Source organism: Ceratotherium simum, chromosome 37 (assembly GCF_057802395.1).
Source record: "Ceratotherium simum simum isolate JZ-2026a chromosome 37, ASM5780239v1, whole genome shotgun sequence".
Taxonomy (NCBI): Eukaryota; Metazoa; Chordata; class Mammalia; order Perissodactyla; family Rhinocerotidae; genus Ceratotherium; species Ceratotherium simum.
The window spans coordinates 16,226,329-16,242,882 of NC_141936.1; the positions used below are offsets into that span (position 1 = coordinate 16,226,329).

Sequence of the window (16,554 nt, forward strand, 5' to 3'; positions counted from 1 at the left end):
ATTCCCAGAGAGATAGGTGAGGGTTGAAAGCCAGAGCAGAAGACGATGTGATGTTTCCTGATATAGGAAGAAAATAAGTTGGCTGGGGTGGGTGTGACCAAGGTCGTGCATGTGGGTGTACAGGTGTGGGAGGGGCTGAGAAAATCCTGCAGAACGATTTTTATCCTCTTGGCTTTTATCTTCTTCTCAGAGTCAGGGAGCGAGGATGGAGATAGGAAATATGAAGGGCATGGTGGTGACTTGGAATAACCCATGTGGGGAATAGAAGGGGAAGTTGCTTAGCGACCCTTTACATGAAGAGGGACATGTAAAGTTTCCAAGTAACAGTGGAGATTCAGCTGAGCTGGACCATCATGCATTTATGGTGGTACTAATCTGCAAAGTCCTTTGTGATTTTTCTCAGGAGTGCTTGATGCCTCAGCATAGAAGCAACAACGAGAGTGGATGGGCTGATTTGGGTTGGGAATTTGTGGGGTGGCTGCAGAGGTTGGAAAAGGGGGTAGGGAGGTGAGGACCCTAGCAATAGTGTTGTTTCAGTGATGTATCATGGGATCCAGGCCACCAGAGGAAGAGCCTGTCAGATTGGTGGAATTGGAGGAAAGGAACAAATTCTGAGTATTTTTATTTGTAGCTCAGATCGTGAAATACAAGCTAAAAAGGTGGTATTCATGGCATAACAGTGTTGGAGATAGTAAAGGTTCCTGGATACCTCTCTTCTTGGAAGCTGGTTGTGGGTCCACTACTAAGCTGGTTGTGGGTTCAGGTCAGGAGCAGGGAGATTTTCAGACATTAAGAACCAAAGCTGCTATTGGAAGCCTTCACTGTTTATCTTCAACTAGAAGAGGCTATCACTGGTTCAGAGCAGCAGACCAAACAGTTTGGTACTAGTCTGCTTTGTCACTCCTTCAAAGGCCTAATGGTGCCTCCCTGGACATGCTTCAGAAATGTATGATTAAGAAAACACCCAGGGTTGTTTGCATTATGGGTCAAAGTGAGAATTTTGGGCTGTGCCCAATTAGGTCAAGGATTGTTCTAGTGGACACTCTGAAGACAAGGAATCCTTGGATTAACCTGACATGCTGGGTTTGGGGGATCATCTGGGACAGAACCAGACCCCTCAAAAAGGCTGCTGACAGAAGTGACTCCTTCTGGGACAAGGATGGGAGACCTTGGTGAAGCTAGTGGCCCATCTGAGGCCGGAGCGTTGGGCCAAATGTAGGAAGTCAACCCTGCTCAACACACTTCGTTGTATTTTATGGTTATTTCTGGAGGTGGTGTTTCCTGGAACAGTGTTATGAGAGGCTCGGGGATTCGCTCGGAGACGTAAAAGAAACTTTCCACTCCAAACAAATGGACTGAAGGTATATTTTATTATATAGAGGATAGTAAAGGCGATAGTCCGCAAACAGATCCGGATAGGTCAAATAATAAGAGGGAAAAAACACCAGCTCGACTGGAAAGGGAAAACATCCACATCGGCTGAGATAGCAGCAGATCCGAATAGGTCGTATAATAAGAGGGAAAAACATCAGATCGATCGGAAAGGGAAGCACCAGATCGACTGAAGGGAAATGACACAAATCAACCGGAAGGAGAAACACCGGGTTGACCGAAAAGAGAACACATCAGATCAATTACTTCACAGTGAATCAATTACTCACAACATCCACGCCCCACTGCCGGGAGAGTCCTGTCAATCGACACGGCTGGGCAAGGATCACACGTCCTGGGCAAGGCGTCCCTTCCACAGGTGGAACTCGCACGGGTCTCAGTCTCTAGCAGTTTATATAAGCAGTTACGGAGTTTGCAGAGCAAGCATCTAGTGTTCCCATGTACAAATGGTTATCAGTGGCGTACGTGCACTGAGCCCCTTGGCTAACGTCCCAGCCCAGTAATTGTGTACGTGCATTGTTCTCTTTGGTTATCGTCTTAGCCCGGCACAGATGGCCAGTCCATCCTGTGCTACGACGCTCCAAGAGCCTTGAAATGTTACAACTTGTGATGGCCAGTCCATCCTGTGCTACTACGCTCCAAGAGCCTTGAAATGTTACAACTTGTAACTCTCTCCGTGGGAGAAGGGCCAGTTCCCACCATGTAGAAAGCAGCTTTTATATTTCTTTTTGTGCTGGTGGCTGTAGGTCAATGGAGCGGCCAAACATGGCTGTACTCATGTCAAGACAAACAGCATTACCAGTCAGTCTCTCCATCACTCCTTTCATCTCAGCAATATTACAGAAAGGGAATGTCCAAGTGTTGTTTTCTGATGTCAGATGAAGTTTGTTTATGACATCAACTTGAATTTAACTTGGCTCTTTTTAAATATTGAAAAAAACTTTCCAATTGCCTTTTTTTCTACACTCAAGCTAATGCTAATCAAACATGATATTTGATTAACCTCTTGAAACGTGTTATTCCAATATGCCTTGAATGACTACACTGATGAGTTGGATAAAATTAATTGCTGGGGTTGATGAACTCTTGTGAATCACTGCAATTCATTCTGCTGGTTCTCGCAAGCTACACTGTTACCTCCAGAGATGTGACAGGCACCAGACACCACAACCAAAGCTCTGGTTCTCGCTCAGAGTAGAACTTGAGAGGACTAAATCTTTCAACACTGTCTTAGGCTATGCAATTATGGGATAAACTTGAACCTATTTGTTGCTTCTTTTGAATTTGGAACGCATTTTTATGTTTTATATGGGCTTTATTAAAGTGTGTCTTGTGTTCCTGATCATCCTTTCTCTTTGAATTTGTTGTTAGAATGAAAAATTGCTCTTTGTTTATTGTTCTACACTATTTCATCCGTGCTTAAGAAGGCAGTCACCTGATCTTGAGTAAAGGTTGCTGCAGAGAAGAACTAGGAAGTAATCTACAATTAAACTTAGCAATAGTTCCAGCCCTTCACCGTGGGCATTGATCTGAGCACCACAAATTAAAAGTAACGTTTAGCCTATGGAGAAATCCTGGAGGAAATCACAACAGTGATGATCTTGAGATCTGAAAATAGAACCAATAAGGAGAAGACGTGAAACCAGGGTTATTTCTTCTGGAAGGAAAAAAACTCAGGTTGGACTTAAAGGCTGTCTTCAAACATGTGAAGTTAGTTATTATTCCAAGGATAGTGATATATAATCTTTTTATATACTCTGTGGATAAAATCAAGGAAAATTGGTTTAAATTGTAATAGAAGAGATTTAGATTAGGTGGGAAGAAGAAAATTTTCTGATAGGAAATGCAAAGGGAATACCAAGAAAATGTGTGGATTTCATTTCTCTAGTAAAAGTCTGACCATTGGGGCTGGCCTGGTGGTGTAGTGCATTCCGCTTCAGCGGCCCGGGGTTTGCAGGTTCGAATCCTGTGTGCACTGCTCATCAAGCCATGCTGTGGTGGCATCCCACATACAAAAAATAAAAAAATAAAAATAGAGGAGGATGGGCATGGATGTTAGCTCAGGGCCAGTCTTCCTCAGGAAAAAAAAAAAATCTGACCATTGATTAGACATTGGATTGAGTAGTCTTATCTGTTGATGATGATCCAAAGCTGAGCCTTGTTCTCAAGATCCTGAGGTTTTCTCTTTCTATCACCATTCGATTTATACTTTTAGAATGTCACTTTTATGATTATCTCTTCTTGGAAGCAAAAATACCTCTCAATATGATTCTTAGAAAACAGTAACTGAGCTCTGTTATTGAGTTATTTATACCAGCACGGATAGTGAAATGGGTATTTAAGAAAATGCTGTGTTCTAAGCAGAAATTTCAGACTGAGAATGATTTTTCTTAAAGCTGCTAGATGAGCAGGGCTTTTTAACTTGATTTCTCTTCATGTGTGGTGTCTTGGTCCTCGATTCCTTGTCATAACAGATGTTTCCTTTCTAAGACAATATAAAGCTACATTTTTCTGTTAAGAAGACCTCAAATTCTGTAGGGTGGGGGTAGGGGAAGTTCTGAGGGAAGAGCCTGGTTTCTCTTGGCCTCAGATATCACCACCTAGTGAGTTTTTGTGACTTATGCTGTGACATTCAGAGCCAAACCTTATCAGTAAAAGGGGTTGAGTATTCTATTTGCAAAAAGTCTTTTTTTAATTTAATTATTTTGGTTCCCAGTATATCATTCCCTCCATGACAATTAACCCCAACAATGAATTTTATTTTTTAAAAAAGAAAACAAAACAAAAACCCAACAAAATAAATTATGATTCTAAACGTGATTTTCTCATGCTGTGGATTGAAAAAACTTAATCTCTCATAAAGTAAAGATCAGACTATCTGACAATTCCCAAAAAGAAAATCTACCATAGCTCCAAGGTACCAAGGTAAACTTCTACATGTTACAATGTCTTCTACTCATTGAAAGCTTTTAAAATTCATTGAAATATGAACATTCATATTTGAAACTTAGTTGAAAATAAAGTCAGGTTGCTTCCTAATGTAGCCAACATACTATCTAAATTGTTAAGAATCCATTGTGATGCCAAAGACAATTGTAACTTGAGATGGTTGATTCTAAAGCTCTCAGCCAAGTAACCCACAAAGTGGAGCAAAGAGCTTATGTTTAAGACTTAGTTTGATCTTCAACAGAGGTGCCAAGAACACACAATGGGGAAAGGACAGTCATTTCAATAAGTATTGCTGGGAAAACTCGTTTCCACATGCAGAAGAATGAAATTGGACCCTCATCTCACTCCATATACAAAAACCAGTTCAAAATGGATTAAAGACTTAAATGTAAGACCTGAAATTATAAAACTACTAGAAGAAAACATAGAGAAAAAGCTTGACATTGGTCTCAGCAATAATATTTTGGATATGACCCCGAAAGCACAGGCAACCCAAACAAAAATAGACAAATGGGATTGTGTCAAACTAAAAAGCTTCTGCACAGCAAAGGAAACAATCAACAGAGCAAAGAGACAACCTATGGAATGGAAGAAAATATTTGCAAACCATATATCTGTTAAGGGGTTAATATCCAAAATATATAAGGCACTCAAACAAATCAATAGCAAGAAAACAAATAACTTGAAAAAATGGACAAAAGACCTGAATAGACAGTTCACCAAAGAAGATATACAGATGGCCAACAGGTACATGAAAAGATATTCAATATCACTAATCATTAGGGAAATGCAAATCAAAACCAGAATGAGATATCACCTCACACCTTTTAGAATGCCTATTATCAAACAGACAAAAGAAAACAAGTATTGGTGAGGATATGGAGGAAAGGGAACACTTGTACATTGTTGGTTGGAATGTAAATTGGTACAACCATTATGGAAAACAGCATGGAGGTTCCTCAAAGAATTAAAATTAGAATGACCATGTGATCCAGCAACCTCACTTCTGGGTATATTTCCAAAGGAAATGAAATCAGTATCTTCAAGAGATATCTGCACTCCCATATTCATTGCAGCATTATTTACAATAGCCAAGATATGGAATCAATTTAAGTATCCACTCACAGATGAATAGATAAAGAAAACGTGGTATATATATATATACAATGGAATATTATTCAGCCATAAAAAAGAAGGAAATTCTGTCATTTGTGATATCATGGATGAACCTGGAAGACATCATGCTAAATGAAATAAGCCAGGCACAGAAAGACAAATAACTGCATGATCTCACTTATATGTGGAATCTAAAAACGTCAAACTCATGGAAGCAGAGAGTAGGATGTTCACCAGGAACAGAGAGGTGGGGGAAATGGGGAAATGTTGGTCAAAAGGTACAAAAGTTGCAGTTATAAGATGAGTAAGTCTAGAGATCTAATGTACAGCATTGTGACTATGGTTAATAATACTGTATTGAGTGCTGGAAATTTGCTAAGAGAGTATATTTCAGGTGTCATCACACATAAAAAATGGTAACTGTGTGAGGAGATGATATGTTAATTAGCTTGACTGTAGTAATCACTTCCCTATGTATATATATATCAAATCATGTCGGACACCTTAAATATATACAGTTTTTATGTAAAAAAAGACTTAGAATATGATCCCTTTTGCACTCTTTCTCCTTGTTTCATCCTCATTTGCTTCCCTCACTTCTCTCCTTTATTTCTCTGTTATCATTATGTTTCTATAGTTGTGATACGGAACTGGGATGGAATTTTTAAAGTAAACTCTTCCAGTGTTTTTCACTTTTTTTTTTGGCTCGTGAAGGAAGAATTTTAGTTTTCTCAAAAGAATTATGTACTTCCTTGATATGTTTTTCTCCCAAAAGTGAGTTTGTGACTTGTAACAGAAATTTAAAAAGAACTTATATTTCTCCTGTAATATAAATAAACTGTGTTCATGATGTTCACATTTCTTTGTTCTATGATAGGTTGAATGTAATTTGTCAGATGAGATAGTTTTCAGGCAAGTAAGTCTTTTTTTCATTTGTTCAGAATTATAATCCTTTGTAAACCCTGCCACTGAATTTCAGTGTCTACAGAGAATGATTTGGTTCACCAAGTTCTGGTTTTTTTCTGTCCTTTATTTGTTCTAGATACATTTCATATTGCTGTTCAGTCGACAAGGGAAATTACGGCTGCAGAAATGGTACACTACGCTCCCTGACAAGGAAAGGAAAAAGATCACCCGGGAGATTGTACAGATTATTCTCTCTCGTGGCCAGAGGACAAGCAGCTTTGTTGATTGGAAGGAGCTAAAACTTGTTTATAAAAGGTGTGAGTAACTTTAGGAGAACTGAATTGCTCATTATTGCTTTGGTTTGTTGAATCCCGAACATTTTAGATTGCAACACCAATTCCATCATTTACTGAAAACTTTGAAAGCTGGAGCCCAAATATGTGTAGCAATAGACTAACTAGAAAAGAACCCTCATTTATCGAAAGGCCTTCCACGTGCCAGGATGGATTCTAGGTACTTAGTCTACACGTTGATGATGCACACAAGCATTCAAGAAATATCTTACGAGCAACTATAAAATTCCCAGCACTGTTGTAATGGCTGTGGATTCAGAAGTGAACAAGACCCAGAACATTCCTGCTCTCATGGAGCTTACTCCTTGGTTAAGCAAACAAAACATTTTCGGTTAGTAACACACACTATGGAAAAAAACGCAGGTTAATGTGATAGAGAGATGGGTAGCTCTTATCATAGTTATTATTACTCATATTTGCAGATGAGGAAACTAAAACCACAGAGGGTTTAAGTAATTAGTCGTCAGTGGCAGTAATGGAGTGATACTTGGCAGAGCCAGGATTCAAATCCGGATCTTTCTGGCTTTAAACCCTATATATTCTCTTTTTACTACACCTACTTGCCTTGGCAAGACCATACTGGAAAGGAACCCCAGTTGATAATTGAGGAAATGAGGGCCTCAAAAGGTAAAGTAATTTTGCCAATAAAGACCCAGGTAATTGATGCCCAGGGCAGCACCAGAACACAGCCGACCTGACCCTCCATCCAACATCCTACGGCAACTTCCAGAAGGAAAACGCACATTAGAAAGGCTCTTATAAGGGATGTTTACCAAACCGGAAGGGGAAAGACAGAGGTAACCTCCACAGACCGTATTTAATGGATTAAATTACCAGGAAGTGCCTGGGCAAAGCTCCTTCTGCTGGGTCCAAGATCAAAACTTTTAGTACTAGCATCCTGAGAGATGTCAGCGAGGGCCCTTTATAATAAGCATCCTAGGGAGGGAGAGGCAAAGTCCCAGGAAGTACTTGTCAACAAGAAGCTTGTCCCTACTCCCTGCCTGCTGGTTTTCTAAAAATTGTCATTTAAACCATTGTATAAAGGATAGGTTCAGCGGTTCTCTCAGTAGATTTTTACAGGTACTGGGTACACGATGGTGAACAAGGCAGACTCAGTATCTGCCTTTGGGAAGCCACTGATCTAGTGGGGGAGAGACAGGCCATGAAATGGCAGTGAAGGGCATCAGATGCTGTGATGGGGGAGGCACAGGGATGCATAGCAGGGGCATCCAATCTGCTCAGAGAGGATGAAGATTTCCTGGAGGAGATGACATCCAAGCTCAGAGCTACAGGAGAATTGGGAGTTAGCCACATGAGTGAGGATGGGGAAGAATATTTTAGGCCGAAGAAACACACAGGGGAGGGGAAGACTTGACAAGCTGAGGGCAGAAGACACATCCAGAATGACTACAGTACAGTGTGAAGTGAGAAGGTGGGCACCGTGGAGCCCTGAGACCCTTGGTCAGCGGTTTGGAGTTTAGAAAGGAGTTTGCAAGCCAGGGAGGGGCCAGAGCAGGCACCTCGATTCCTGTAGGCCAAAGAACTCTGTCCCCTGAGAACAGCTCCTCAAGGTAAAGTTTTCTTTAGACCTTTCACATAAATAACAGAAATATTCCAATCACCACGGTATTTTTATGTATTCTGTTTTACATTTTGGGAGGATATTGGATGTGCTGAATAATGATTTCATCCTTGGACTTGGACGGGGAGAATCTCTGGAGGGGAGGAGGTAACTTTGCATATTCGTTGGGGAGAAACTACCTTCAGGTTGTTCAATGTGTCCTTGTGTTTTACTTTATTTTTTTCTTTTCAAGGTATGCTAGTTTATATTTTTGCTGTGCAGTAGAAAATCAAGACAATGAGCTCTTGACACTAGAGATCGTGCATCGTTATGTGGAGTTGCTGGACAAATACTTTGGAAATGTAAGTGTTGTTCTGGTCTGTTAGAATTAGTCAGTCTCCATCTCAGCTCTTACTTCGCTTCTGTCTTTCATCACATTCCTTCTCTCTCTCAAATCTAAGATATGAATTGCATTTGTACCAAGGATCAGAATACAAGGCTTTTCCAAAGATCTTTGGAAAGATCCAAAGCTTTCAGGAGTCAAGTGGTGTCTCTGTCTTCAGACCACAACCACACTAGAGACCTTGTTTCAATGAACTAGAATTAAATTGATAGTTTGTCCCTTATTCTTCATTGGCTTTGTCACCTCTCTTCTGTTTTGACTTTTTATCCCCTCTCTGGCTTCTTTTACTAAGCTACAAGTATTCTTTAATATTATTTATAGGTAAGGAAAAAACACCAAACAAAACCAAAATCCTCTTCCTTCGTTGCTAGTCCATCTCCAAGTATTTACTGCCAAGTAATAGACTATACGAGATCCCCAATCTCAGAACTCCTTCAGTCCGCAGCAGTTTAAGGCTTGGCTTCCATCTTTATTGCTCCAAGGAAATCATAAAGTTACCACTGGCCCCTTCCTAATGGTCGACACCAGCGATGCTTCTTAGATCTTCACCCGCCTTAGTCTGTCTGCAGCGCTGGATTCTTGCACATCACAACTCTCTCTTTAAATTCGCTTCTCTTGATTTTGCCACGCCACTGAGTTCTGCTGATTCTGGTCCTCGGTTTCTGGAGGACCCTCCTTGGTTTCTTCCCCTGAGTTCCCTTCCTCCGCCTGCCCTCCAAATGCCTCTGGCTTTTCATACTCCTCTTGTGTGTCTACTTGGCTTTGGATTTCCTGGAAATCCGTTACCAGATGACTCTTTGTTACTTTGTTGATGATGGTCTTTACTGGGCTTCTTATAGTCATCTCAGTCTTAATGTGACAAGAACCAAACTCATCATCTTCTGAAAACCTCTTCTGTCTTGTGATTGAGTTAATTATGTCCCAGGATCCTTCACTGCAAAAGGACAGTGTTTCTTTCATCTTTCCTCACCCTTTACTAAAATCTGCCTCTGTCTATTCAAATTGGACTAAAATTCATCTCCTTCTTCCACTTTCATGAGTGTAGGTATACATGGGATGGCAGTTTTGCTTTACTTTTAAACCTCGTCTCTGGCCCTTTCTGCCCCTGGGCTCATCTCTGCTCCCCTTCCCTGGCCTCTTAGGTACCATCTTCCTTACAAAGCATAGATCTAGGGTGACATTCCTCGTCAGTCACTTCCCATCATCTATAATTCAAACTTCTTAGCCTGGCATTTAAGCTTTCTAAATATTGGTCCTAGACCACTTCTCCAACCTTCTGGCTTTTTTCTTTATATCCCTGACATATCCAGTGCTCCCACAACACAGAACAGCCTTGACTTATCCTTAACTGGTACAGGATTTGCTTGACCACCAAATTGCAAGTCTCTCTCAAGATCATGACCTAGGATATATTTGCTTGTTTTTTCACCACGTGTAACCAGCTCTGGGACAGGTTTTAGCAAATATCCCAGAAACATTTCATCCAGTTCACAGTCACAAGAAATAAATCATTGGATTTGGAAAATGTTTTCTTCTCAGTAATGCTCTCTTCCCTGTTTCCTCACTCACTGAAGATTTTTATTAAGTGTTGTTAGGAGAATTTGCTTGCAGAAGAGTTTTCTGTGTTCAGTTTACTGGAATGAGCTGCATTTGCAGTATTGGTATGGGTTTTGTGAGATTTGTTACAACACTTTTCACAAGGATGAATACTTGAAAGGTTTCCGAACGAATTTGCCTGCCCGCTCTCTCTCCCTCCCTTTTATTCATTTTTTTTTTCCTTTATAAGTGATGTCGTTAAGACCTAAAATGTTGCTTTAGGGATTTCAGGTTGTTGGTTAGTGTAGAGAAGTACTAAGACAGCCAGACTATTTTTCTTTCTCTTTCTCCTGGCTCACCAAGTTTATTTTCATTCTTTAAACAGAGATTTGCAAATACATAATAGCATGTTTTCTAACTTGAAATTATTTAATTTTATGCTTTGTATTATTCAAATGAATTCTGACATTTTGGTACTTTCTTTTGCAATAATATACTGCAGACTTTCCCTTTTACAAAGGCTGGAAGGAGTGTTCCTGAGGTCCAAGACCCAGGCTTTCCCACAACCTGCCTCCCCCCGCTCATTTCCACACTCGGATTTGACCTGTTGTGTTTTCCTAGATTGATCCAACTGTGATAACGTGAATTGGGGTTGAATTTCGATCTCAATCTTAGCTTACCAAATTTCAGAACACGTTGCTTTCTCGAGAGAATTTGAATCACCTTCACCAGTGCTAAGCCCAGTTAAAGTATAAGGAGAATCAGAATGAATTCCTATTTCTCTAACATTAATTTTTCATCCTATTTTGGCATACCTTTAGAAGCTCTGTCTTTGTCATGAACCAAAATTTAATTCACTAAAAAATTCAATGCATCTTTCATTAAGCTAAGAGCAGCTAAGAGCAATTCAAGGCTATATGCCCAGTAGGTGTTCAGTTCTTATTAATTAACAGTGATGAGCAAAGCTTACTGCTCCTAATTCTCGTTGACATGATCTCAGGAATAATATATTTCTCTTTGGCTTTCTTTTCCTCTTCTGTTGATACTGAAGGTTTCCTTATATTATCCAAGAGAAAACTTTGTGCCAAGTGTCTCTTATAACATTGGAAAATATTGCCTTCCTATGACAGATAAATCAAAATCTCTGGCTACTAATTTAAGTTATGTATTTTCTTTAGCACTTTTCAATTCCAAGGAGATTTACAAGGATAAACTAGTTAATCTTTCGATCTTCAGTAAGTAGCATTAACCCCAATTTATAGAGGCTCAGAGGAAATGCCTCCAAGTCGCACAGTAGATAAGCGTCTTTTTTGAGGATTAGACGCTGGCCATATTTTCCCATTACAGACTGTCGCATGAGTTTTTACTGATGCACTTGGAGGCTGTGGGTGTTGCTGTCTCAGAGAGGTTTGATCTTGATGGAGGGAATTTTCTTGTAAGAGGAGGAGCACTCTGAGTCCTGCTGGATCCTGGTGTCAGCTCGCTCAATAACCAGAGTCATGATTTGGCCCATGGTATATACCTCTATTTTCAGATAAGGAAAATGACACTCAAAAAGGTTAATAGAAACATTTACTTTGCTAATCTCAGGGGGCTGCTGTGAGGGTCCAAGAGATAGTGTAATTAACAATACTTTATAAATTGTCAATTGCTATGGAGTTGTACCTTACATGTCATTATTATTTTAGATATAGTTTTATAAATTTACTGTCTATAACTTGAAACTTTTTGTATTTTCTTTAGAACAGAATTCACTAAGGGAAGGTCCTCCTTAGACTCTATCCAAAAGGCTTTAGTTATTGAAATGTCAGAAATATGGGCCGGCCCGGTGGCTTAGCAGTTAAGTGCGCGCACTCTGCTACTGGCGGCCCGGGTTCAGATCCTGGCCGCGCACCGATGCACCGCTTCTCCGGCCATGCTGAGGCCGCGTCCCACATACAGCAACTAGAAGGATGTGCAACTATGACATACAACTATCTACTGGGGCTTTGGGGGAAAAAAGGAGGAGGATTGGCAATAGATGTTAGCTCAGAGCCGGTCTTCCTCAGCAAAAAGAGGATTAGCACAAATGTTAGCTCAGGGCTGATCTTCCTCACAAAAAAAAAAAAAATGTCAGAAATAATCTCACTATATCACATATTCTGCCATAAGAGGAGACCCTCAAGCCAAATTATAGTACAGCACAAGGCTAGGAGATCAAAGATAAAGTTATCACTGTTCCTGCCTTTTATAAGCTTTCTTCCAGAAAATAGAAACATGCTAAAATGAAAAAAAAAAAAAAAAAAGTAGAGGCTCATGTTTATTAACATGGAAGCCATATGTTTTTGCATAATTAGATGGAGTTCAGTCATTGGAGCATCAAGGGCATATTTCTGATGTGCTGGGATAGCTTCCTTGAGGTGGAATTAGAAGTATTTGAGTAATTCACCTTTAGCTGAAGAAACCTACATTTGGTCTAAGGTTCTCCTGAGATGTTTTCTCTTCTTACTCTCAGATACAGTAACCCCTTGGGGTCAGACTTAAAGAATAACCATAGAGTAGCATTTTGGACATCCTGTGTATGAAATAGTTGCTCATTGGTAATATTCTCTATGATGCCAATAGAACTTGTGCATCCATTTCTCTTATGATCTAGAGAGAGTAACTGTATATCCACATTGGGGGTGTGTGTGTGTGTGTGTGTGTGTTTTGTGCGTATCTGACTTGGCATACCACCTTACCTTATCCCCATCCCTTGAAATTAGGTGCAATAAATTAATTGCCCCATGGCTGCTGGCGAGCCCTGCAGGCTTGGGGATGGGTTGCTGCTCTGAGCGTGGGGTATGCAAAGTTCCCAGAGAACTTGTGTTAGTATCTGTCAGGTTCAATTTGCAGGATTCTGATTGCCGCTTTCTCGTAATGAGGCTGCTGTTTCTCTTGGATTCCTGGTCTACACCTGCCTTGAACTCTGAGGTTCCTCAGCTCTTGTAACTCCCGACTTCCTGCCTCTTCTGACGTCTGGTAACTGCTTACTTCTCCTACCTCCTTACATGTGCATGGATATCTGATCTACTGTGCTTTCTTTTTGTGTATTTATATTGTTTAAAATTTATGAATAATGTATATTTTTTACGTAGCCTTCTAGACATATATAGTTTTTTTTAAAAATGGGGTTGCATTATGCATATTATTCTGCCACGTTTTTTCCCCTTACAAGTCTGTCTTGGAGCTGTTTCCATGTCTATCCGTGGAAATCGACCTTATTCTTTCCAACTTCTATATAGAATTCCCATGGTATACCATACCATACCCAAGGAGGGTATATCATACTTTACTTAAACAATTCCCTTATGGATGGATTTTGGGTTGTTTCCAATTTTTATTATAAGTGATACCGCCGTAATCTTTGTTGTTCATGTATATTATTGTGCACTAGTTTCAGTATAGCATAAAAATAAATTCCTTGTGGAATTATTGGGTCAAAGGATTTGTACATTTAAAATTGATAGATACTACAATTTGACCCTTCCAAATGGCCTATAAAATTTACAGATTCCACCAACAATGAAGGTGAGTACCTGTTTATCCATACTCTCACCAGCACTGGATATTATCTCTTTTTCTTAATTTCAATTTTTATTAAAAAAAATTTTTTAATGAATTTATTCGTTGCCAGGGGACTCCAACTACTTTCACATGCTTGCAGCATGTTCAGGAAAAGCAGCCCTGGCGACAGCAGGGTCCCTCCTGAGTGCAGCCTCTGAAGCCCCCAAGCCTGGACTGAGGGGGTCAGAACTAAACGGAGACTCCTTCCTGGGGTGGTAGTTTCTCCGAAGAGACCCCCACCGGCCCTCAGAGCACCTCAGGGACACAGCAGATATTCTCTCTTCTTAATTGTCAGATGAACATTAATTTAATTTGCATTTCCCTGATTACTAGTGAGGCTGTACATCTTATTAGACATGTATTTTGGCCTTTTCCATTTCTTGCCTTGTCTACAAAGTGCTTCTTGACAGGCTTTGCGGTCATGTGTTGCTTAGCAACGGGGATACGTTCTGAGAAATGCATCCTTAGGTGATTTCGTTGTTGTGTGAACATCATAGAGCGAACTTACACAAACCTAGATGGTATAGCCTACTACACACCTAGGCTGTGTGGTACTAATCTTATGAGACCACCATCGTGTATGCAGTCGGCCATTGACTGAAACGTTGTTATGCAGTGCATGACTGTATGACTGTATTTGTTTTTTATATTGTAATGTTTATCTTAGGGATTTGCAAGAATTCTTTCTGTATCATGGATAATATCCTTTCCTCCCTGTTGTATATGTTGCAAATATTATCCCCACTCTGCTGCTGTACTGTTAATCTTGTTTATAGTGCCTGGCCCACACTGTACTCTGATCTCTCCACATTTTTCCCTGGGGAGCCTGACTCCCCCGTCATTCCAATTCCTGGAATGAGAGTGTTCTAGAAGTAAAAGAGAGCATTCATAAGCTGAGAACATGCCCTTTTATGATGCCATCCTCTCTCTGATGGTTGTTCTCAAGAGGGAGCCCTAAAGGTCTGGGCAAGTCCTGGGTTATAGTGTCATGTCCCAGTGAATAGACTCTTTTATTTTAAATGGGTCATATATGTATATGCATGTATGTATGTATATACCTACATATATGTAGACATATATATACTTATATATATACACTCACATGTATAGAGAGAGGGAGAGGCTCTCGATGGAGAGGGGAGATAGATGTAGATATATGCACACTTTTGATTTGGTGCTGTTTCCTAATGAATGAAGAGACTGTAACCTTTACAGATGAGTTTGATGAGTTTTTCTGAGCTGGTCATTTATTATAGTGGTATTGTATTCATTTATTCTTATGCTTCTAGATTCAATTGGATCTGTCAACATAAACCATTTTCCTTGTGGAGTCTGCAAATTTAGTGACCTAAATCCTAAATATATGGAGCAATTTGCTAAAATATTGACATATCCATTTTATGCAAAGTCATAGCATTCAATAGGATCAGAGAATTGTTGATCTGTGAAGCCATTAATCCCCAGCATCATAGAAGGGAGGCCTACATGGTGGCTGACTCATTCATTTATCCTGCAAACATTTATTGTGTCCTACTATGTCCCAGATCCCAGGGATATAAAGATGACTACGACAAGGTCTGTGCCTGAGCTTACAGTACCGGGTGCGTGAGGGATAAGTCAGCATATACTAGTGCACACGGGCGTGTACTAGTGCATACAAGCGTGTACTAGGGCACACAGGCGTGTACTAGTGCACATACTGAATAGGAAAAGAGAGGATTGGGGAAAACACTGTGCCCCATGACTTTTGAATTTGGCCTTGAAAAATGAGCTTGATTTTGCCAGCGGAATAAAAGAAAGGACATTTGAGGAACATTCCAGGAACTGCCGGAATGTGCAAAGGGCAAAGGCATGAAAGAACACGGTGAAGTTGAGGAATGTGTGTCTGTAGGGTGCGGTGAGAGCTGGCACAGGAAGCCAGAGAGCAGCACCGGGCTGGGTTGTACAGAGTCCTATATGCCATGCTGAGGAATTAAAACTTTGTCCTGAACATCAGACCTTACGCAGCAGAGGAACATTTTAGCAAAGTGTTGGTGGTCATTGGCCTTGAGCAGGTGCAGACACCACCTAGAAGGTCATCGCAGCGGCCTAAGTGAGATGTTGCAGGCCTGAGCAGCGCAGTGACGATGGAGAAGAGGGGAAGGGTTAGGGGTTTATTTACATGATGGAATCAACAGGAAATGGTGACCAGATTGAGAGGGACAGACCACAGGAGGAGGGGGAATGAGGGGGAGGGGGAAAATGAGTTGAATTTTAGAATGAATTAGACCTAACCACTAGATGGAGGTTGCAACCACTACATAGAGGTTGCAGCTACTGGGCAAAATAGGGGCCAAAGGGAAAAGAATATGCTTGACTTCGGTTTGGGACGTGGTGACTTGGACTGAGGAATACCCAGAGATATCTGCTTAGTAGGTGATAATATTGGACTAGCGTTCCAGATGGAGATCAGGGCTAGACATCTAGGTGTGTTAAGTCACCTGCATGCTAGATACAGCTGTAGAGAGTCAAAGGGACTGTCTAGCAGAATATGTGTATTACAAAGTGAAAAGGTTCTCCTGAGAAACACCAATGTTTAAGAAGGAGATGGACGTCGAGAACATCAGCAGCATGCGGCAGAGGTGTTTGGCTGATGGATATGTCCCAAGCGCTCCGTAAATACTTCTTGAATGAACGCAAGGTAGGGGGAGATAAGTCATCCAAGGAGTCTGAGAAGGAATCACGAGAGATGGAGAAGAATAGGCATTGAATGG

At 40.6% G+C, this 16,554-nt stretch overlaps 1 protein-coding gene across 2 annotated transcripts in view; it reads left to right on the forward strand.

The window, feature by feature from the left end:
• The window catches only part of AP1S3 (adaptor related protein complex 1 subunit sigma 3), a 72,761-nt gene that overhangs the window by 41,179 nt on the left and 15,028 nt on the right, over nt 1-16,554 (forward strand). For both annotated transcript variants that reach the window (XM_004427628.3, XM_087424763.1), the window contains exons 2-3: nt 6,500-6,678; nt 8,531-8,639. In XM_004427628.3, the coding sequence (XP_004427685.2) occupies nt 6,500-6,678; nt 8,531-8,639 (288 nt within the window). The remainder of the gene's footprint in view (nt 1-6,499; nt 6,679-8,530; nt 8,640-16,554) is intronic.